This window comes from Perna viridis, chromosome 4 (assembly GCF_037379345.1).
Source record: "Perna viridis isolate PV_CMFRI_1.1 ecotype Kerala chromosome 4, ASM3737934v1, whole genome shotgun sequence".
NCBI classification, from domain to species: domain Eukaryota; kingdom Metazoa; phylum Mollusca; class Bivalvia; order Mytilida; family Mytilidae; genus Perna; species Perna viridis.
In genome coordinates this window covers 11280455-11303783 of record NC_142448.1, presented here as the reverse complement: position 1 = coordinate 11303783, position 23329 = coordinate 11280455, and the positions used below count along the sequence as shown (strand labels likewise).

General features: G+C 30.0%; 1 protein-coding gene across 1 annotated transcript; it reads right to left on the bottom strand.

Annotated features, from left to right (window-relative positions):
- Nucleotides 1-586: 586 nt before the first annotated feature.
- Nucleotides 587-23252, bottom strand: LOC148618846 (exportin-6-like). The gene is made up of 24 exons (XM_088578116.1): nucleotides 23140-23252; nucleotides 22588-22678; nucleotides 21900-22012; nucleotides 20915-21112; nucleotides 20083-20242; nucleotides 18770-18907; nucleotides 17291-17726; nucleotides 15705-15831; nucleotides 14165-14268; nucleotides 13708-13816; nucleotides 13352-13444; nucleotides 12600-12829; nucleotides 12006-12098; nucleotides 9901-10051; nucleotides 9520-9666; nucleotides 7100-7289; nucleotides 6326-6481; nucleotides 5903-6023; nucleotides 5152-5211; nucleotides 4751-4862; nucleotides 4162-4317; nucleotides 3589-3687; nucleotides 2997-3227; nucleotides 587-2597 (listed from the first exon to the last, which is right to left on the bottom strand). The coding sequence occupies exons 1-24, from the start codon at nucleotides 23140-23142 to the stop codon at nucleotides 2496-2498; spliced, it is 3420 nt and encodes a 1139-aa protein (XP_088434242.1). The 5' UTR covers nucleotides 23143-23252; the 3' UTR covers nucleotides 587-2495.
- Nucleotides 23253-23329: the final 77 nt, after the last annotated feature.

Genomic DNA, 23329 nt, shown 5'->3' with positions numbered 1-23329 from the left:
CATTCATCTTTTGCTAATTATGTTTCCAAAGAATAACGATGATTATTTTTTTTTTTTCAATTTCATTTTGTTTTATTATTTTTTTGATTAGATGTTATAAAATATGAGTATCTTAAAAAAGATAAAAATTTTTGAACAAATATTTGTTGCGTGTTGAGAATTTATTGCTGATATATCAAATGATATCATTTGAAGCGCAGTTTTGAATAATTGTATGATGAAACTATTATTATTCAACATGGGTGTTCAGAAGTAACGTAATTCACTACCAAAATACACTGGGCATGTTCAAAATTTTGTATTGGACATAAATCAACCTGTCAGGAGCTATCTTATGTGTTTTCTTGCAATTCAAACTTTGTTTTATTGAAATCAAAGCATTTGAGTTGTTTACAGTGTTCAAAATGTCCGGCCAATTTTCTGTTCCTATTGGGGCATTTTAACTGAATTTGAATAATTTATGAAGTTTGTTCTAGAAATGCTAGTATTAATCATCCGGACATTATCAAAAGCAAAACAGGGAGCAATGTATTTCCTCAAGAAAATCATCAAAAATTCACTTGTTTTAATGATACAAAAGTGAAAACAAGATTATTGAAATTTATTAATTTGAATTATAACATTTTGTTCATTTTTCATGTTTTTACTTCAAAAAATGCTTTTTTATAATTTTACATTTTTTCTCATTCTTCTCAGCCTAAGATTTGGGATCACATGCTGTTCACTATTGGAAACCTATGTAATAGTGGTAGACTGGAGAAAATATAATTGCCAATGCATACTGTTGTAGATTTTGAAACCATATCATCAGGTAAGACTAATGAATACTGCATACTCAGTCTCAAATAACAGGGCATTAACTCCAACATAGCATTTCAAATTAAAACAAAAGATTGACCAACGCTAGATCATCGTGCTAAACACTTTTATCCTGTCAGAATTGGTTTAGGATATATATGCGAAAACTTCTATCTGACCCCTACGTTCTATTTTTAGTAATGGCGGCCATGCTTTTTTACAGATAAAAAATCCCCACATCAGTTATATGCAGGATGCCCCAAGAAAAATTCTTACCAAGTTTGGTTTTAATTAGTCAAGATGTGACAGAGAAGAAAAGTTTTGAAAATTTTTGAAGGGCAAAATGGACACAAAGTGATGGCAATATTTCACAAGGCCTTTGGCCAGGTGAGCTAAAAATCAAAATCATGGTATCAAAATTTGTTAAATTTTATAGTTCTCCAAACATATCACAGTTACATTACATAAGCACACATACCCACAGTTAAAGCACCATCAGAAAGTAATTTATCAAACTTGATAAGTATTCAAGTTCTACAATACAACAGCAACTGAAGTTGTTTTTTTTTTGGAAAAAGGACTTAAGTAGCTGTCTTTGTAAGAATCATGCAAAGTCTGAAAAATGTGATACACCCTGAAAAAGGCTACATAGTTTTATTTTTGTAATTACGTTGTTTTATGGGTCTATACTATGATATGTGTAATTATTCATTCCGATCTGTCTGCTCTTAGGAGATAATCAACATTGAAAATCCAGTAGATTCTAGTGTATTTGAGTGTCATTTATAGAGTTACCTCCCATAATTTTGAAATCTACAGTGCATTCTATGTAATTTTTATCTCCTATACATATGGGTTATATGAAAAACCAAATGTTAATTTCTGTTTACTAAAGCATTTTAAACAAAATATCAAAAATAAAAATATGTAGGCTTTCCAACCATGTATCACATTTTGCATGATTCTAAAAAAATATTTATTAATTTGCTATGATTACAATATCTGTTTTGCATAAATGTAGAAATAAATCTCTTCTCTTAAGAAGGCTGTACAAACTTTTGGTAGCAAGGTTCCGGTATATAAAGTTGAACCATATTAAAGAATTTCTGCACAAGAGTTTAAGAGTGTAATTGTATTCTTAGCAGCAATATATAAATCAACTGCAGACATTCATTTCTACATATAAATATCATTGTTTAAATGTCCAATAGTGACATATTCACCCTTTAACATTTGTGTATTTGGCACTGAAAATACAATAACATATCCATATAATGAATGATAACTAATGCCAATTGATAGCAAAGAGTTAAATAAACATTTGAACCTTCCATTTGGGCAAGACATCTAGAATTGAAAAATATTGTGCAAAACATATCAAGTGAATAGTGAAAGGCTACCGACAAAACTGAAATGTTAACAACTATGACATTATCAAAACAAAATTACAATCTCTAACAACTATCATCATTCTGAAAAAAAAAAAAAAACATTTTCTTTTGAAGGAAGAGAATGACCATAAAGGTAAAATTTGGAAAGAACTTTGAAAGATGCTGTGTCACATTTAAGGCCAAGAAAAGGATGCGATGGAAAAAAGAACAGGGAAAATAAACAGTATTCAGTTCAATTTCATTCAGTGTTACTGGAACGAATGATTTTAAATCGGATCTCTCTAATGCTGAGTATAATGCATAGGATTAGAACTTGACAGATCCTTCAGGTAGACAACTGTTGACCTGCCTGTAATATCTCAGATCATTCACTAGTCTCTGGATACTATGGCTAAATGATGGTAAATCCTGGAAAGAAAGATGTGTATAATTCTAACTAAAATCAGGAACATGTTCTAATACAAACTTCTCTAAAACTATCTCAAAGTTAAGAAATAATGGATTAATTTAGGGAGACTCAAGCTTATAACTTGTTTTACCACAGATTGACCATTTATATTGATTATATACCCCAAGTGATGATAACATAAACTGACAGCCTATGGTAAATAAAGTGATCTTTAAACTCTGTAAAATGTTTTAATTCTAATATCACTGTTACAGTACCTTTTTTCATATTTTTCCAAATTTGTTGTTATTCCATATGACCACCATGAGTAGCACATGGCAAAAATAGTTCACTCTGATTTATATCTATTCTGGTTCTTACAGAAACATGTAATACAACATGAATCAAGCAATGTTTACCTTGTCTGATGTGAAGTTCTGATGCAGGACATTCTTTTGGTCTGGAGTAACACCTTCACACTCAGCAAGAAACTGGTGAAGGAAACTTGTGTAAAAATTGTCAAGGTTAACACAAGCCATATTGTATATTGTAACAGTTATCTCCTCTTGAAGGAGATCATGTGATCGGTGGACTAACACTTGTAAAAGTACATTCAAGAACTGTGTCAACATTCCTTCAGCAAATATTTTCTGGAAATAAAAACACTTTAAGATACACTTTGTTATAATACTAAGTTTTATTTCACTTTCAAAATTCACTTGACTTCTTTTCCCCTAAATCTTTAATATAAAACAATTTCTAAATTTCTGTGGGGTATGAAATAAGTGTATCACCAATTAAAATATTTACATGTACTACAAATAATCTATATAATGTGACATGTCATTATTTTATCATACATTTTTGTTAAACAATACTTGTACAATTGTCTTGTAGTTTCATCTTTTGTGTCACCAAAAATATTTTAATAATTTTAATTTTTTTTTTATATATATTATAGATAAATATAATAAAAATAAAATCAGCCTGTTAAGTGTGAAAATCAACTACCTTGCTGTACAACTTCCATTTAAAGTTGAGATTCTCTAGTGATTCTAAATTTTGTCTAAATACATCAATATCTGGTTGTAAAAATGACTGTCCATACGACTAGAAATATAAAATCAGTATACAGGAGAACAAGTCCTTTTAATGCTGAAATTGTGATTATATAATTATTGAATTGTAAGAACTTAAAACAGACTTTAATCAAATTCATTACTGTATCAATTTTGACAGTCTCCTTGAACATTTTACACTGAAACTCATAATCTCCCAATAAATTTCATATTTATTTCCTTGCATCTGGCAGCACAGAACAGAACCTGATGACACTCATTTTTTTTTGTGGGGGGGGGGGGGGGGTGTTTAAGTTCATATAGCATGTCCTTTAGTTTTTAGTGTCTTGTATTTTTTCATATCTTCGGTTTTTATTTGTAAGTGAATTTTATTCTGTTGTTTACATTGTGTATGTGGATCATTTCTGTTTTTCTTTATGTTTTGGCCATGTCTTTGGATTCTGATGTCTCTAAATTGTTCAGTATTTTTTTTTCGCTGATATTTGCCTACTAGATTTCTATGTACCTGCAGTATAGACTGGAACTGTGGAACATTCTCCACTTGTTCAGGAATATTGTTCATTGTCTTCAGAATACTGGTTTTGAAGAAGTACCTCCAGTTATGAACCAGAAGTTCATGGAGTAGCTTGTAAAGAACCAATTTAATATCTGGTTCAGGTCGCTAAAAATAAAGTAGGAAAACTGAAAAGGCAAATCAAAGTTAATCATTTGTTAGCAGGCCATTTTTATTTTGAACAACTGAAAGGTTGAGGCTATGTTTATACCACAGCAGTAGTCAGCATTAGCAATTCTTCAACACAAAAACCATGTAAATAATTTATAATGTCATAAAAAGAGAAAATGGGGTGGTCTTAGAAATTACATTACCTAGACTACAGTTCAATGAAATTGAAGATTTTTTATATCATTACATATCAAAGCCACACATTTTAAAAATGATCCAAGTACAAAATTGTTTGCTTCCTTAAATTTTCAATGAAAAGTTAAAAATAGCATATTAACATAAATTAAAATCTTATTTACTTTAACTTATAATAAATATCAAAATGTCACATCACTAAAATTGTGTTTACCCATATCTGATAAATATATACCTGAGCAATTATAGGATAGATATGATCTAAACATATACAGATAACACTGGGTATAAAGGACTTAAATGTAGATCCGGGTTCCTGGATCACTAGTTCTAATATCTTTAAAAATCTGAAAAATACCATTATTCTCAGGTAACTATGCATGTATAAATAAAATATAATCTCAGAATGTAAAATATAAACTTCTTAAATAAAAATATGGATTATTGTACATCATGACATTAAAGAATCTTGGGAAAAAATAGTAATATTCCTCAAGATTAGGTTCATTTATATAACTGAGTTACCAAACAAATCTAAAGCATTAATGGAAGAGTAAACATTGACTAAAATATGGAAGATCAATGTATAACTTCAGCATAAAAATCTAAGGTAAATTATTTTTACATCACACATACTTTTCTACAACTCTATGAGATGCACTACTTTCAAAGAATAATGTCTGAGCAAGCTGTTGTCTGAAAAAAAAAAAAAAACACACACATATCAAATATTTAATATACAATAAAATATTCAATTCAAACTGGAATACAATTCCATATTATAACAATTATATTAAAATACTGAAAAACCAGGAAGGAGGTGTTTGTAAATACTTCCTTAGAGTTCATGTGGTTTACATACATTTTCACAAGTTTTTTACAAATTAACTTTTCTGTACATAAAACTTTACATTATCATACAACACAAACAATTATGATTATTAAGGCTCCATTCTGGATATAAAATTCTTGCACAAGAATATGTTGATCTGGTGATTAGATATTAATCATTTTTACAAATTTTCAAAAGTGGGAAAGGGCTGTAACTTTTGAAATTCTGCACATTAAATGTATCATATTTTGTGGTAGTTCATTTTCACATTTTCTGTCAAGAGAACATCAATTTTCCCGGTTTCAAAATTGATAAGTGTTATACAATTTTGTGTGTAACATTTTCCCCACTTTTCTCCCCCCCTAAAAAATAGTGAAAATTAGTACATTTACGGTACATGACCAATATTAACTATCCATCATGAGTATCACTTGTCAAGTAAGGGTGTTTAAGTTGTGATTTACATAATGAAGTTTATATATTTAGCAAGGAATGTATCTTTTACACTGGGGTTCTTTTGTGAAATGATAAATAAAGAATAATCAGGTTTCTTACTGTGTAAACAATGACATGAATGTTTGTATTGTCTGTTGTGTGAAGGACACACCAATCTGTACCCTTAGTCCTTGGAATAGGGACAGGAAGAAACTCATTAAAGCTTCTGTAACATCCACATCTGAAATACCAAAACCTTGAAACAATTCTATAAACAATAGATCTTATCTTTTTTAAAGTGATCAGTGCACAGAAAATGGAACTACTCAGCTTTACTTGAAAAGACCAAGGAAATCATCTAATCACAGATAAAATATACATTGATTGTAATTTCATGAAAGATGGTACTTCTTGCATAAATAAAACTGTCAAGTTTAACCTACCAGATTAAGACTATGAATCTAAACATTTAATTATTGAGAGCCATGGTGCCATTTTTCTACTCCCTGTATTCTTTTACCATATCACAATAGACCAACTTACCAGGAGGTTGAAGATAAAGAGGGAACAAGGCTACAGACAACTGGATTACTTCCTGTAGAGACTGATAACAGATCTGTTTACTTTTGACAACTTCACCTGAAACAGCTTCAATCCAGTCCTGGAATATTGTCATTATCTTCCTAATCACCTGTTTACCTGTAATTATATTGATCTATTTCAATACCTGTGTACAGAGTTTAAACTGGTTTATCAGTTTTCACCAAAAGAAATCTGAGATACTGTACACAGATCACTCTTCCAAATAATCCCTCATTAAACCTCACAAATTAAATACATTAAGTTGTTTTAAACAAGAAGCTGAAAAATAACAGGCCTGAAATTAGTCAGCAGGATTTGGGATCCTCATTGATATGGCATACTAAATATCCAGTGACTGAGATTTGCAGTTTCTAAGAAAAATGTGCTAAAATGGTTTTTTTCTACAAAAATAGGACAGACAGAGATAGTATGTTAAGAGTAGGAGTATAAGAAGTACATTTTTAGAGACATCTAAGGAGCTGTGATTGCCCTTAGTTTGTAGGTTTCATAATTTACATAATTTGATTTCACTTATTACTTGATTTTGTGATTCATTAACATATTACATTGGTTAATGATGTTTAGAAAATTGATACTTACAATGAAACTACTGAGAATACATATACATGTAATTACATTGGTAGACATCAACTAGAAATAAGACTTGACACAGCATTTCTTTTTATTCTAATTATATGAAACTATGAAAAAAAGTATAGCCAACAATCAACTTACATCCTGTATCTTCCCTGAGATGTTTATGGTTAGAGAGTTCAGATTTCAGCTGTAGGAAGTGTTTGGCTATCTGCTGTACATACACCTGGTGATGTGAAGCCCTTTCTGTCCAGTTCTGGTTAGCGTCTGATTCATTAGGCCAGGGTAATATCAATGCATTAGATAAAGATCTATAGGCTAAAAGTTGTACCTAGATATAAACAATTATATAAGAAGTAAATATCCCAATATCAGACATAGCTTCATGCAGCCAATAAAAAAAGAAGAAACTGGCAAATGGGAAGAAAACATAATGTAAAATAAAAAGCTTTGTCGAGAGCAGCATGATATGATTACAGTGGTCTAACCCTGAACAGTTGGGGCAAGCGTGGACACAATATTAGTTTCTGACATATTTAAGCTTATGGACGCAACAACTGGTTTGGATACAATGTAGGACAAAATCTGAAATTCAATTAAAAACTTTCAAAACAAGACCAAAAATTGCCATTTCTTTTTTGTGTTGCCCCTTTGACCCCTTATAACCTGAAAACCACATGAGATATCTGAAATCTGATTGACAAATGCAGTCAGGATTTTCAAGGAATCCAACAAAAAAAAAAAAAAATTCAAAATAGGACCAAAAACAAAAAAAATCAATTTTTTGGGATGTGGACCACTTGACCCCTTATAACTAGAAAAAAGAGATAATTTGAATTCTGATTGATTATTGCAGGCATGGATTTCATATGGAATTTTTTTTTAAAATCAGACAAAAAAAAAAAAAAAAAAAAAGAGATTTTTTTAGGTTTGGCCCCTTTGACACCTTATAATTCAAAAACCATAAGAGATATCTGAATCTGATAATCAGCTGACAGGGATTTTCATATGGAATCCAATAAAAAAAAATTACAAAACTGAACCAAAAATGAAGTCATTGTCTTGACATCAGGAAAATGCATGTTTTGGGACCCTTATTTCTGAAAAGTTCAAGTCTTTACCCCCAAAATCAACCCAAGTCTCACCACTGTTGTATAGAATACAATTAAATAATATCATTAACATTCCCATGTTTTTACTGGAGTTTTGAAGTTGAATTCTATGAAATGCTTGTTTTAGGCCCCAATTCTAAAATAATTTGGGCTATAACCCCAAAAATTGATACCAACCTCTTGTTGTGATTTGAAACCTTGTCATAAAATTTCATACAGATCAACCAATACTCAAGTTATATTTTTTGTTTGTTAGAGTTTAACGTCCGAGCAGCAATATTTCAGCTATATTCAGACGATCTCAAGTTATAGCATGGAAACCAAGTGTCTACGGATGACATGGATAATGACAACAACATCATACTAATAAAGTTGAATCTCATTCAGGGACCAGGCAAAAATTTTCAAGGTATCCAAGGTTAAATCAGAATTTAATCTAAAGTGGGGAAAATCATGTAGGCCTTATGATATAATTTTTGGCAGAAAAAATCATGTCTGCCATAAAATATACTGTTGAATAATGAAATTTTATTTTAAAACAGCTAGTAGTTAACAGCTGTGCTGAAGCACACAATATGCATGCCTACCCTCTGTTTTTGTTGTTTTTTTTTGGCATTTAAAGTTCCATAACTCTAAAAAGAAAGTCATAAAATAATGAAAAAAAACTAATGGGAAATACTACCACTATGATAAATATTCTTCAAAATATTAAAATCCTTTAAAGCATGCTAAAGTTATCCTATTATGTGTGGATATATACACAACTGTATGTATCTGTAAATCTAATTAAAATAAGCAAGATCTAACAACACTCCATTCTACTTTCTGTTCAGATGACCTTTTCAGAATCCTCAAGTTTTCCCTTTGAATAATGCTTTCAAAAAATGAAAGATGAAATCTGATTGATTGACCAGAAAGGTCATCAGAACAGAAAGTAGAATGGAGTGTTGTTATATCCTATACATACAGTAACAATTGATAGGTCTTATTTCAATTAGATTGACAGCAGTAACAGAATGGATTTTAATTATTTGATATTATTTTTTATCTGATTTTATTTGAATCTTAATTTGGTGTAAATGCAAGTTTTTTTTTTAATGCATTTACAAATATTTGGATATCATTATTTCAAAGGTATAATACAATGTTAACCATTACAATCTCAAAAAAAATAAATGTGAAAAATAATTTGAGTGTATAGATTATTGTAATAAGAGGCCAGTCAACATTTTTCAAAATGGTTAAAATTCTAATTTCAGTTAAGTAAATATTGAAACATGACACATGTGTAACTGGAGAGCATGATTTGACTCACAAATTATATCTCTGCCATCAACGATTGAACCCTAGGCCACTCAGTGACAAATCGATTTTGCTGAACGATTAATCCTTCAGCCAAGTCAATTAACCAACAGGTAGGCCATCCTACCACACAGGTAAGACCCTTACCTCCATAGTAAGACTATCTAGGTTCCCAGTAGTAGCTGATGTAAGAAGATTCTGTATACATTGTAACTGTAACAAGAATCCTGGTTTGACTGTAGTAGTTACAGATAATACTAGGTGAGCAGCTGAGTGAACTATTCTCTCTGGTATCTACAAATTATATACCATTCATAATATGACTATCATATAATTAAAACCAGAAGGTAAAACTGTTGATGCCACTAATGAAATTAAAGGAAGAATAGGACATAGAGTGTCAACTTTATTTTCCAGATAAATAGCAAATATAATAAAATATACTGCATAAACTTTCAGTCTTCACTCAGTTCCAATGTGAAAAAAAAAAACATATTTTTAAAAGAAATTTTTTAAGTAAGATTATACCTGACTAGAAAATAAAGGTGCTACAGAATTTAGGAGCGTTGTCATCATGGACATAAATTTCTCCTTCATCTGTGGTTCTTTGTTTACTTCATTGTAATACTGAGACAACCAATGACAAAACGCTTTCACTGATGCTATGGCCTGAGCTTGTCTGGAAATATAACATTATGACAATAGGCTTTCACATGCTATGGCCTGAGCTTGTCTGGAAATATAACATTATGACAATAGGCTTTCACATGCTATGGCCTGAGCTTGTCTGGAAATATGAATTTCTAATATTACAAAATCATTTTTTTTTAATATTAGAAAAGATTTTTTAATATTAGAAATTCAATTTGTAATATTAAAAATTCATTTTCTAATATTACAAATTCCTGATTTAGTATTATTATAAAATATCACACATTTTGTAATATTACAAATTGAATTTGTAATACATGTATTAGAAAATGAAATTGTTACATTAGAAAATGAATTTGTAATAGTAGAAAATCAGTCACAATTTTTAATATTACAAAATGATTTTCTAATATTAAAAAATCGTAATTGAATACAACAAATCCATTTTCTAATATTAGAAAATCAATTTCTTACATTCAAAAATCGTTTTTTAATGTTAGAAATTCAACTGAATTTTTAATATTAAAAAAGTGTTTTGTGATATTAGAAATCAAATTTGTAATATTAGAAAATTAATTTGTCAGATTAAAAAAATCATTTTTTAATATTAGAAAACACTTATTTATAATACCAATTCATTTTCTAATATTACAAATTCCTGATTTAGTAATATCATAAAATATCATACATTTCATAATATTACAAATTGAATTTGTAATATTAGAAAATGAATTTGTAATATTAAAAAAGTGTTTTGTGATATAAGAAATCCAATTTGTAATACATGTATTAGAAAATGAATTTGTAATATCAAAAAATCATTTTTTAATATTAGAAAATGCTCATTTTTGTCCACTTTGGCTTGCCATAATGTTGAACCCTGATCTACCCTGTCTTTCATTTTGTCCATTTGTCTTGTTCACTATATACAATCTGTCAAGTTATTCATGAAGGACATTTAACTCTATACAGTCAATTGTTTTACTTGCTTCAATTCTTATACACAGGTTCAGTTTTCTAGGCACCTTGCCATTGAACTAATGGATATCAACAATGGAATTACATAATGGTAAAAAAATTAAGTATACTAATCCTTCTTATAAGGTACCCTCAAGACTCAATATTCGAAATCATCTTTCTAAAAACACTTAAATTGCTAAAACTTTCAATAACAAAAGCTGTCGGTACTCTTCCATCAAGAAATGTCATTCACAAAAAAAAAAAAAAAAAAAAAAAAACATTTACAAAATTTTTCAACCAATACAAGGAAGTTATTCTCAAATTCAGATGTACTTGTGAATGATTAATACATGTAGATATCTCCCACCCTATATTTTATGGTACTGGTAATATTCTTCACAAAACACGAAAAGCTCAGTATTCACCTGAGTCGACTAAAATGTTGAAAGAACGTGGTAAGGGAAATATAGTTATGATATTGTTGTCAAATTGCTAATGACAGCATTTTTTGTTAAACTTATAATCAGTTTCTTCACTTCTGTTTTAACACGGAACCCAAACCTTTTTGAACTGATTTTTAAGTGTGCTTAATTGTGTAATATTTGTCCACGGTGGCCAAATTTAAAAAGGAGAGCGTAATCATGCCAAAGTACTTTAACCCCACCACAATTTTTGTGCCTGTTCCAAATCCAGAATTTCTGGCCTCTGTACATCTTGTTTTATTTTCACTTTCAGTTTACTTTTATGCTGCTGAAGTCTATAAGTGGAACTATTTCGCTGTACCTGTGTATAATGTTGTTTTGGGACTGGCTACATCCTGCCATCTGGTGGGAGGGTTTCCTTGCTGTTCATTAAAAATCCACTGGTGGCCTTGAGCTGACATTTTTCATTCTGGTGGGTTTGTGTGCTCTTTGACATATTCACCATATCCATTCTCGTTATATTGTAGTCAACTTGACTATTTCTTCCTTCACTGTTAAAATTCCAGTGTTGTCAGTATATTTTTCATAAATTTTACTTACACAGCTTGGAAGTCTGCATCTAAAACATTTTGAACAGTAGACCTGACTTCATACAACTTTGATCTTGTTCCATATTCTATACAGTGTACAAGCCTGAAATACAATGAATACATATAGTTACTTAGTACACATTTGACAATATATAGCTTAAAAGTACCAGCATAAATTAACGCATTCGCATACCTTTTATCTTAAGCTTCAGATGATCCCTACTAAGAATTACAGCAAGTAGAATAGAGTTGGTCTTTCCATGATTAAATGACCAATTACCTAATGAAATGTCCTAGTTAGTTAACTGGACAATTATGAAGGAGATATAAGTTTCTTATCAGGTGATTGTTAATTCATCAAGGGAAGACAAGCTCTAGGACCCGAAGTTATACCTGTTACTTGTAAGTACCATTATTTCCGATAAAGGAAGGATAAAATTTACTTTATATGTACAAATTACCCTTTTTATTACTACAAATAACATCAATTATAAGCAATCAACCACCACTACTCATAGTGTACTACTTCATCAAAATAATTCTCGTTCAGTGCATCAGACCTGATTTTATGAAATCAACAAAGCAGAAACAATAAAAAACATACTTTTCTATTAGCATAGTTCCATCAGCTAATCTCTGTGGAAAGTTCTCTCCAATAAAATGTTCAGCCATTCTCCCTAAAGCTTGTAACAGGGATGATAAGTCTTTCAGTGAACAATGTAACCGTCTACATTCATTCTCAGCTGATATTGTCAATTGTCGTTTAGTTCCACTAGCAGCTACATACTGCTCTAAACTTAAATACACATGCATATTCTCACTGAATGGTTGATACTGAAATGAAATTAAGAAATTTAGTTCCACTACAATGCATTAAAAATATAACCTTACCTGCCAAACTAAAAATGTGCTGTAGTGGGTCATCCCCCTATCCCAAGAAATTAGATAGTGGATCATGACATGCATTATGTCATGAATTATTTAAATTATTAGGTTTGAAACTAATTCTTTACATACTTTCCTACATTGTAGTACGTAGTGTTGTTTTAGGATGACTTTTTTAATGGAAGTCACTTACAGTTTATCATACAGCATATTCTGCTCCATGATGGGTAATTTTTCCAAGATGACGGTACGCTAGGTCTTAATTAATTAAGGGTAAAATGTTGTTTTGGTGGGTGTGACTCACCAAAACTGGGTCATTTTGCATATATACATTTAATGTCATCACTGAAATATTCTTGAAAAAAATGCCCATACATACCTTTGGTAATTGACTTAATGCTACATTAAAATAGTAGGAAGCCTTCAAATAAAAACTTTTCTTTCACATTTAACCTGAGTTAGGATACAAACCAGTAATTGGAAGGTCTCAGCAGTCAACATTTCTGCCACTTTTGCCACCACTTCTAAACTATGTCTTAAAAACTGCTGCCACTCTGTTTCACTCTGAAAAAAAGTGTATGGTAAATAAGAAATTTAGTTTGATAGACAATTTTAACATAACAGGAGACTGATTGGATTCCAGAACAAGCATTGTTTATAGGATTCCACATCCAGATAATGTTTCATGTGACAACTAAAATTTTGATGATACACAATAATGTGACAGAGAATAAAAAAACGGGAGTACAACAATCTTACTGATAATACTACAAGACAGGAAACTTAACAAACTATCCTAATGGCATAACAAAAAGACTAATACTTACATCATCATCTAAAATATCATCATCCAACTCCTCTAACTGTGACTGGTTATATTTAAACTGTAGCTTGTGTAAAATATGTGATACAAGGGTTAATAAAGCCTCTTGATATCTAAAAACAACATATTACCAAATTATAAATAAATTCAAAAGAAAATAAGTCCTGTCATAACTTATAATTACTAAAAACTATTTGTAAACTAGTAGTGCTAAGAAGACAACTACATACAATATTTACTGATTGTTACAATTAATATATAAAGGTTAGAATTACCCTTTCCAAAAAAAATTTAACTGCAAATAATTTTGCCACTTTGAAAACTCTTAAGTATTATGTAAACTGCTTAATGTCCTAATAATAAAGAATGTTGTGCAGGATTCAAGAATAAAACGCAGACTTAAAGTTCTACTCCCCAAATAAAGGTACGCAAACATTAATTTTTTATAGAAAGATCCATACTTATTAATGACAGATTTCCACTCTGGTGTGCGTTCCTGTGTGTGTATAAAGTCCAGGAATGTGCTCCATGTATCTAAACAGTTAAAATATCCTTCAAATGTGGGCTGCAAATTGTTAACACATATACGTTAAAAAGTCTTTAATGACAAAATATGTACTCTGAAGGTACTTTTCATTGGAAGTACCAATTTTCACGGTTTCATGAAGAATTGCTGGTTCATAGATTATTAAATCAGTGGATTTCCCATTTAAAAAAAAAAAAAAAAAAAAAAAAAAAGATGCTAGAGTTACTTCCCATCTTTTGGGATTTTGCTGAACCAAAGTCTGTACCGATAAAGTGTTTTTCTACAATGTATTATTTTGTGATCACTGCTAAATATGTAATCAAAAGACAGTAATTGTATCAAACTTGGCCTTGAGCTGACAATTTTCATCCAGGTGGGGTTCTTGTCTCTTTGACATACTCACCATATCCATTCTCATAATATTTAGATTAAATATAATTTTCTTCAAATCAATTCAAGTACTTGTAATGTTTGTAATAATCAACACTGATTGGACATTTATTTATGATTACGGTCAGTAATAATGCCAACTAAGAAAAATAATCAATGACCTTTGAATAAAAGCCAAATGGTCGGAAGTGTATAACATATGCAAAAAATAACAACTCAGACCCAACTAAAAAATGAAATGACATTTGATTACAATTTAATTTCATTGGCATGACATGAACACTTTATAGAAACCAGAAGTTGGTTATCTTTCACAAATGATGTTTTGTTTCTGGTTCATATAAATAAAAATGAAAATACATAAACAAATATGTTTAAGGAATACACATAAATCTTTGAGATGTAAATGGTCATTCTGCTGGTTTAGCTTGATTTAGCCAGTAAACACAACTCAAAGTATATTTGTCACAAGAATAAATCAATATTGTCTAAGTTTAAAACAACTAAATATATGACCTACATTTAATGTTTGTTGGATTTTTAAATTTATGGATTGGCACACCCACAAAAACCACGAACAGTAATACTTTTACAGTAATTTAATAAAAAAAAAGGACTCAATTGACACAATTTTACATTATTCTTTTCTGTTTACAAAGTTTAAATGTAAGTTATAGTGGAACAGAACAAATGTGCTACTATGCAGCTCATTTACTATTGTAACATATAAATAAGATGATGATTGTCAGAAGGAATACCAAACAAGATATGTTATTTTTGGGTCTAAGAAATCATTGAGAGAAATATTCCTAATAAGAATCCAGCTACATATATCTGAGGTAAAATGTAGACCCCCTAGACATGAAGTGCACATATACAGTGTTGTCTCATTAATTATAAGTAATGATAGCAACATCCAGTCTTTTTGCTTTATTAAGATTGATCGGTCAATATTTGAATAAAAATTATTTTAAGAAGAGAAGATATTCAGTTAAACTGTAATCTAGTAACAATTAAATAAAACTTGCATAGCTAACCAGTATTTAACGAGACTTGACATTACAGCAATAAAACATCTAACTTACCTGTCTAAATGTGTATTTAAGAAACAAAGCTAAAAATTCCATCACACAAAACTTCGGGTTACTCTCAAATCTTCGTAAATGAATACTAACAAACAACTTCAAAAAATCTGTAAATTTTTCCAAATACCTAAAATACAAGAAGCATATATAACACACACTATAAGGACAATTTTAATATGAACTTCAAAGTTTATACATTAAAAACAATAAAAAGCTTTGCCAAGTGCAGCATGATACAATTGCAGAGGTTGTACCCTGAACAGTTTGGGCAAGTGTAGATACAATATTAGTTTTTGCCACAATTAAGCATAGGGACATACAATTCATTATAGACACAACAAATGGTTTGTACACTATATCGCACAAGATTTTAAATTCAATAAAAGTTTTCAAAATCACACTAAAAATGAAAAAAGGGATTTTTTCGGGTGTGGCCCCTTTGACCCCTCATAACTTGAAAACTGTAGGAGACATCTAAAATCTGGAAGTATTTTTTATAACAATAATCCAATAAAAAATATTTTTTGAAATCAGACCAAAAATAAAAAGTTGGAATTTTTGGGGTGTTGTTGTTTTGACCCCTTATAATTTGAAAAGAGATATATAAAGTCTGATTGAAAAGGCAGGCAGGGATTTTTATATGGAATCCAATAAAAAAATTTGAAGAGTTTTGAAAAATTGCTTAAGATGATGATGACGACAGATGACAAATGACAACGATATATGTCAAATGTGCAATAGCTCAAACTTTGAATTTGTTTAGGCATTGCCCAACTTTGACACCTTTAACTAAAAAACAGTTCAAAGCACAAAAACATCTGCTGATACATTTGTTTACCAGAATTAAGGAACACTTTAAAAAAAGAACAATTAAAATCAGAAAAAAAGTACAAGTACTTTTATTTGTGGATACCAATTTGTGGTGTAGGGAAAAATTATCAATTTGTAGATTCTTGGATTCATGGATTTGACAACTCTAACATACAAATGAACAGGAAATTTCCTTTTGTTGGAAACCAAATTTCGTGGTTTACCCAGCACACAAAAACTATGAAAGTTTGTACTCCACAAACAATAACACTTTCACAGTATTTTTATCCTTTTTGGCCCCTAAAACGGTAGCGGCCACACAAACCAGTGGTTAGTAAAATCATATCAAAATTTCAGAACAATTGGTCAACCACAACTAAAGTTATTGCACAGAAAAGAAGTGTCCCCAGATGACGACTGTGCCATAACATTATATGACTGCACATAAAAACTTTCAGTACTTTCAATAGAAATTTCAGTTCATGAATTAACAGGATAAAAAAGTCACATGAATTTGTTCTTATACATGTACAATGTTTATTCATAACATAACACATCTTTAATCCAAAGTACGCAGAGTGTATATCCATATTGTCTGGATAAGTGAATTTAACATTAACTCACATCCTTATATGATAATAAACCATTTCAGAAATTCTAAAATTTGTATATTTTTGTAGATTTCACACTCTTAAATATTGTTGACCATCAGGCAGACAGATAAAGAGAAAATTACATATAAGGCACCTACATAATTATGTCTTAAAATGACTCACCCATCATCTACTTCAGATAATCTGTTTCCTGTTGCATTTGTACTACTATCTTTGGTCAACTTTTGTAGTAAATAAAAAGTCTGTTGAAACATTTGTAATAAAAAATCTTCAAATTCAACAGGTACACAATTTTTAGACAATAGTTCATTAATACAATTCATTGCTAAGATTCCTAAAGAATGAGTATTTGTATTGAAATTAATTGTCTTAGAAGATGATGAGTCTATTTTAGTTTCACAACCAAAACCAGCAAAGTGGAATATGGTACTGAGAAGCTGTGGCGTAATGGTGGCAGATAATGGAATCCAGCTGAAATACTGTGATAAGGCAGTCAATGCATGTGTACACAAAAGTTTGGATGGGTCATCAAGGGGAGGTAATGCTTCTACTTGTACATGACGGCCTGGTGACTTAAACATGTTGCTTAGGATGCTATCTGAAAAAAAATAGACAATAAAGAATTGAAAAAAAAAATCTAAGGAAAAGACTACATGTATGAGGTTGCTTATATTGCCTGTAAAGGAGTTATTTCAACAATTGGCATTATAATTTAACAAAAAAAGTTTTAAAAATTAAGAGTAAAAATTTATTGAAAAAAAATGAATACACTACAAAGATATTTTATAATATTGAAATAAATTTTCATTTATAATATAAAAAAGCTCCAGCATCAAATCAAAACTAGTCCTTTGGGCTATATTCTTAAAACTTTAGGTATTAAAAAGTGGGGAGATAAATATTGATCACATGATCCATCTATTTTTTGAGACTGGCACAACCAGTGCTTGATACTTTTTCCTTATTTTTGGTGAAATTACTATTAAACATTCAATTAAATTTAATTAGAAAATATTTACAGATATCTTTATGAAAAGAAAGTTTGCAGATAAGTGGGCATAATTGTTTACAAAAATGGAAAATTCCTAAACTACAGCCCTTTACTTTGGGTTGACAATGAAAATAAACATTTTAGACAGTAATTTGGAAAACTTTGCATAGTTAATAATTTCCATCATTCATTTTGCTTATAATTAAGCCATAAATTTTTAAATACATAAATCATTTTAGTTAGTGAATGACTGTTATATTTTTTGGTCTATGGGGAAATAACCTAAATCATGTGATACATACTATATAATCTGCGAAGCAGATTAGTTTCAAGTGTGCACCACAGGTATTGAGGTTATTTCAAATGGACCGAAAAAATATAACAGTCATTCACTAACAAAAACGATTCATTCCTTATAATTTAATTTTAGTATCAAAATTTAACGAGTACTGGTAAATTTTTCAAACAAAAAGGAATGTTTCTATTTACTGTACATGTAACTATTTATTTTATAAAAATGATCATAATCCTGTAAAACAGGAAGAAAATAGTTTATGGTTACCATCAACATCTAAATCAGAATTATAGGTTCTGAAATTGCCTCACTTTAGTTTCTACAAACTTGTTAAAATTTTTAAACACAATCACACCTGAGGGTAAAGGAGATGATGATATTAACAACATGGATGATCCTGGTCTGTTCTGGGTAGTCTCTCCTGATGTAGGTGAAGGTGGTGGGGTAGCTACAACTAAATGTCTGTGTTTTTCTAAGACTGATTCCAAAATATCTGAAATGGATCAGATAATCAATTCACTGTTTGACATATACTAATTTTACATAATAAATATTTGGTTTTACTCTTAAACATTACTAATCCAAAACAGTATCTTGAGTTAAACATTTAAGGTAAATTACCTGAAAATTTCAAAGCTCAATAACAGCAATGCAAAAATTAGCAAAACCAGAAGTTGCAAAAATCTATGTGAAACTGCAAGTACTTAATTCTATAATGATACAGAATTATTAAAAATAATATCTTAAGGCATCAAATTAAAAAAAATTAACCATAAATAATATACAGTGAAAACTGTGTAAACCGAACCCTGAGAAAACCGAATTTCACTCTAAAACAAACTAATTTCAAAGTCCTGTAGAATTTCTTATTCATACTGTAGTAATTTTACATTTCTAAACCAAATCCTGTCAATTCCATATTCCAAACTCTTTCTGTATCCCTTCCCTTAATTAATAAGTATTCTTTTACCTGTACAAACCAACCCCTGCTATTCAAAAGATAATTATTTTGTTAAAAACATCCTTGACAGCTCTGAAGCCAAATATTAACTTGGGCTGACTGACCGATTAACCTGTAATTAATGAACTATCAACAGGTAAATACATTGTGAGTAAGTGAACAAATTATTGAAACATTAATTAAAAATCTTTTGTAAAATTAATTTTAATTCATCAAAATTGTTTAAAGGCGTATCATAAATTTGTATATATTTTTTTTAATATCGGACAAATGCGATTGATTGATTAATTACAATAACATTTCAATCTTTTCATTTCTTCTTCTAACATGTCTTATTTGCCTATTCAATGATAAGAAAGTGGCTGTAAAATCTATTTATTTTTCTACCGTAATACTTGTCCATCACAACATTACATTAGAATCTTTTGTAAACTTACATTTTATTCGAAAGACCAATTTTCTTAACAAATTGTAAATAAAGTCTTCATAAAAACATCTTAAGGCAAACAGATGAATCTTGGTCTATTGCAGTATAAAATTACAGCCAGTTATAGCTTTAATATCTTAAAGAAGACACTGTTTGGTTGTAAATGACACTGAGAAAACAAAACACCTGTCTAAACAGAACAAAAACTCAAGTCCCTTTGCTGTTTGGTTTGGACAGGTTTTACTGTATCAAATTTTTATATCAATATGTAACATCTTACTATTTATGAGACTAAGTATATTGGGAACCTGGACCAATAACAGACGTTGTAATTCCTCTTTTCTTGCCATACTAAGATCCTCTCTTGGAGTGGCCAATTCCTCAGATATTGTCTGTAGTATTATAACTCCTAGTAACACAGTATCTTGTTGTGATGCCAGCTGTAACAGAAGTAATTAAGACAGCTGCAGTTGTAAGAAAAGAAACGAGTACCGTACTGCGTTTATGAAAAGGGTCACTCATTGTTTTTCTAAAGATAATGCCAACTGATTCTATCCCAATAACATAACAATAAGCAAAAAAATGTTCATATAACACCATTATGCTCTATGCAGCAATGGGGACTGATTGTCAAAAATTACAACATCAGTTTTATTGGACCTTTAAACACATTTTAAGATAAGAAAAAAATTACCTTGGTAATACATGTACAGTGGTAATGAGTTAAGACGAAGACATATTTTTATGTATTAATATATGTAAGAACCAATATTTCATTGCATACTTCTTTATTCTGCCTTTTGTGATGATCTTTGAGAGTATTTACTCCTTTATATTTAGGTATAATGTTCTAGTATTTGTAGCTTTTACCATATCTGTTCAATGTTATAAGGAATGTCAGCTTACAAATTAAAATTATAAATATCATTATTTTTTACTGCAGGATGAAAATGTACCTACATTCCAAATAGATGCATTGATAAATAATATTGTCCCTAAAACAACATTTAAATGTTGAGAACAAAACTTGAGAAAAACAAAAGAAGCCCAAACATATGATTTACATTAACTTCTTTCTTTTCAATGTGAATAAACATCTGTTAAGTTTATACCTGTAAAACACTGGACAGAAAATCTGGGTAAAAATGTGGCCAGTCAATCCGTCCAATGTCCACAATGACTTTCACCAGTTTGTTGCGAGTAAAAGTTGGTACTTTCGTGTGCTGCTCCAGTAAGAATTGATTTAATGTTGATCTTATTACTAGTTTGTCTTGAGCATTTAACCCAATCCACTGTCTGTTGATTAAATCCTAAAATAATCAAAATCCAAGAAGCATTCTAATACCTTTCAGGAACATAACAAGAAAAGCTAATTTTATTCATGCCTGGAATAGGTGTCTACGAAAAAATGTCTATAACTGTTTCAAATGCAAGCCACTAAATGAATTCAAGCTATGTGCTTCCAACCAAGCATAGCCTTTTTCCTCAATATTCATTTTTAAAATCAATTTGTTATTTTTCAAATCTTAGTGAAAATACTGTAATTGTACAATTATTCACTGTTGAAAGTGTCTATCTATTATGATTTTCAAGATATAGGCTAAAAACTGTAACATCTTTTTTCGACTTTCAAGGACAATACAGGCAACTCACGTTAAGTCTTCTTTGCGCTTCAAAGATTTTAAAAAAGTTTACGATGACAATTTGTGGACGCAAAGTGATGGAAATAACTCATATGGACTGTAGGTCCAGGTGACAGATATGATTTTACAAAGCCAACAATAAATCAGAATTAGACAAAATCAGATCTAAATAATATATAGTGCAGTGCTTAATTCTGGAATTGAAAAATCCAATTATAATCACATCACTAATGTGAGCTTAAAATATAAAATGATCCATTTAAACCTGTGATGAACAATGAAGTTTGAGTGCTCCATTTAATGTTATTTTCTCCATAGTTCATTGATGAAAAATACTGAAGGGTCATGATTCCTGCCTCAATAGTTTCTTAAGGAATCTTTATAGTCTAAAATCGCAAAAAATTTGTATTTCCTAAAATCGATGACTTGTAACTATTCAGATATTCTACTTTACCTCCAAAGCTGTCATACAGAAATGTCTAACATATTCATTTTGGGTATTCGCAAGAAAGAACAGACTGTGCCTCCATGCATCTCTTGTCTGACAAAAGTTATTTAGTATAGTTTCTAAGAAAAAAAAATAAAATCATACAACAAAGTCATGAATGAAGATATGGTTACAAAATTATTTTTAAACATCAAGATTAATTCCACATTTGTTATTATAGGTAAGTTCCATCTTTGTAATTTTTACATTTTATCACTACTGAAAGAAACTATTTAAAGGAGATGTGATTAAAAGTCTAATAAATATACTGTAGACCTAAGATCAATAGTTTAAAATAGAAATATACTATCTGCTATTTGCATTTTTACAAAACTAACTTTTCAGTTCACAGGCCTGAAATACATTTTTCAGAAATTTTTATATAGTGACTGTTGGCCTGTAGTAGTAAATTTTTCAGGCCCACCTCCATTTTGACAAGCCCTGGGCCTTGGACTACTGCTTAATCATGAAGACTGTTTTTAGGCATTGTTTGTGGAATTATTTCTAAAAAAAAGTCATCTGTTTGACAGTTCTAAGATCATTGGGAATTTCTCAATAATAATAATAAAAAAAAACCAATGAAACATTCATGTATGAACACTGAATTTTTTTTTATTGACCTGAAAGTGTACTGTAAGTATTTATAATTATTTACCAATTTCTCTTTTTCTGTTATTTGTTGTTCTATCATGGAAAAACTCATTCATTAAACCCTCTAATGCCCTCAAAGAATTTTCATCTGAGGCCTGAAAAAAAGCATTCTCAATATAAAACAATTGTAATCTTGTGGAAACATGTAAATGTAGGCACTTTTACAGCTTTGTTGCACTTTCTCAAATATTGTGAACCACCCATCCTTTTTGAAAAATGACCAACTGAAACCTGTTAAATGATTTATACAGTATGTCAGTAATGTTATGTATAAGTAATTTTGATACCATTTTCTTTTTATGTAATGCACTTATGAAGTTATGTTTCTTCAGGAGTGTTTTAGATTTCAACTGTATCATATTATTGGTAGCATCTGCCTCATGTATAAAGGCTTTCAGTAAAATCTTGAAGGTTTGATGATGGATAAGTTAGTTGGTCAATTCAATTGACAATGTCATAAATTGATGGTGGTCATTTTCTTCTTAAGACAATTATCAGTTCCTATATTCGTTTTGGACATGAATGGTTATCTTTTCTATAAAATAAGGAGGTATACCATTGTACTCAATACATAATATTCTATACAGATTGAACCTAAATGGTCGAGACAAGAAAGCAGACGGAAAACAGGAACTTTCTAGCACAACATCTAGAGGACTTCCTCATTTGAACTGGTTTAAGCAATAATAGCTGAATATTGTTCGATCATAAAAAATGTGGTAACCAGTTTACATTCGGAACAATTG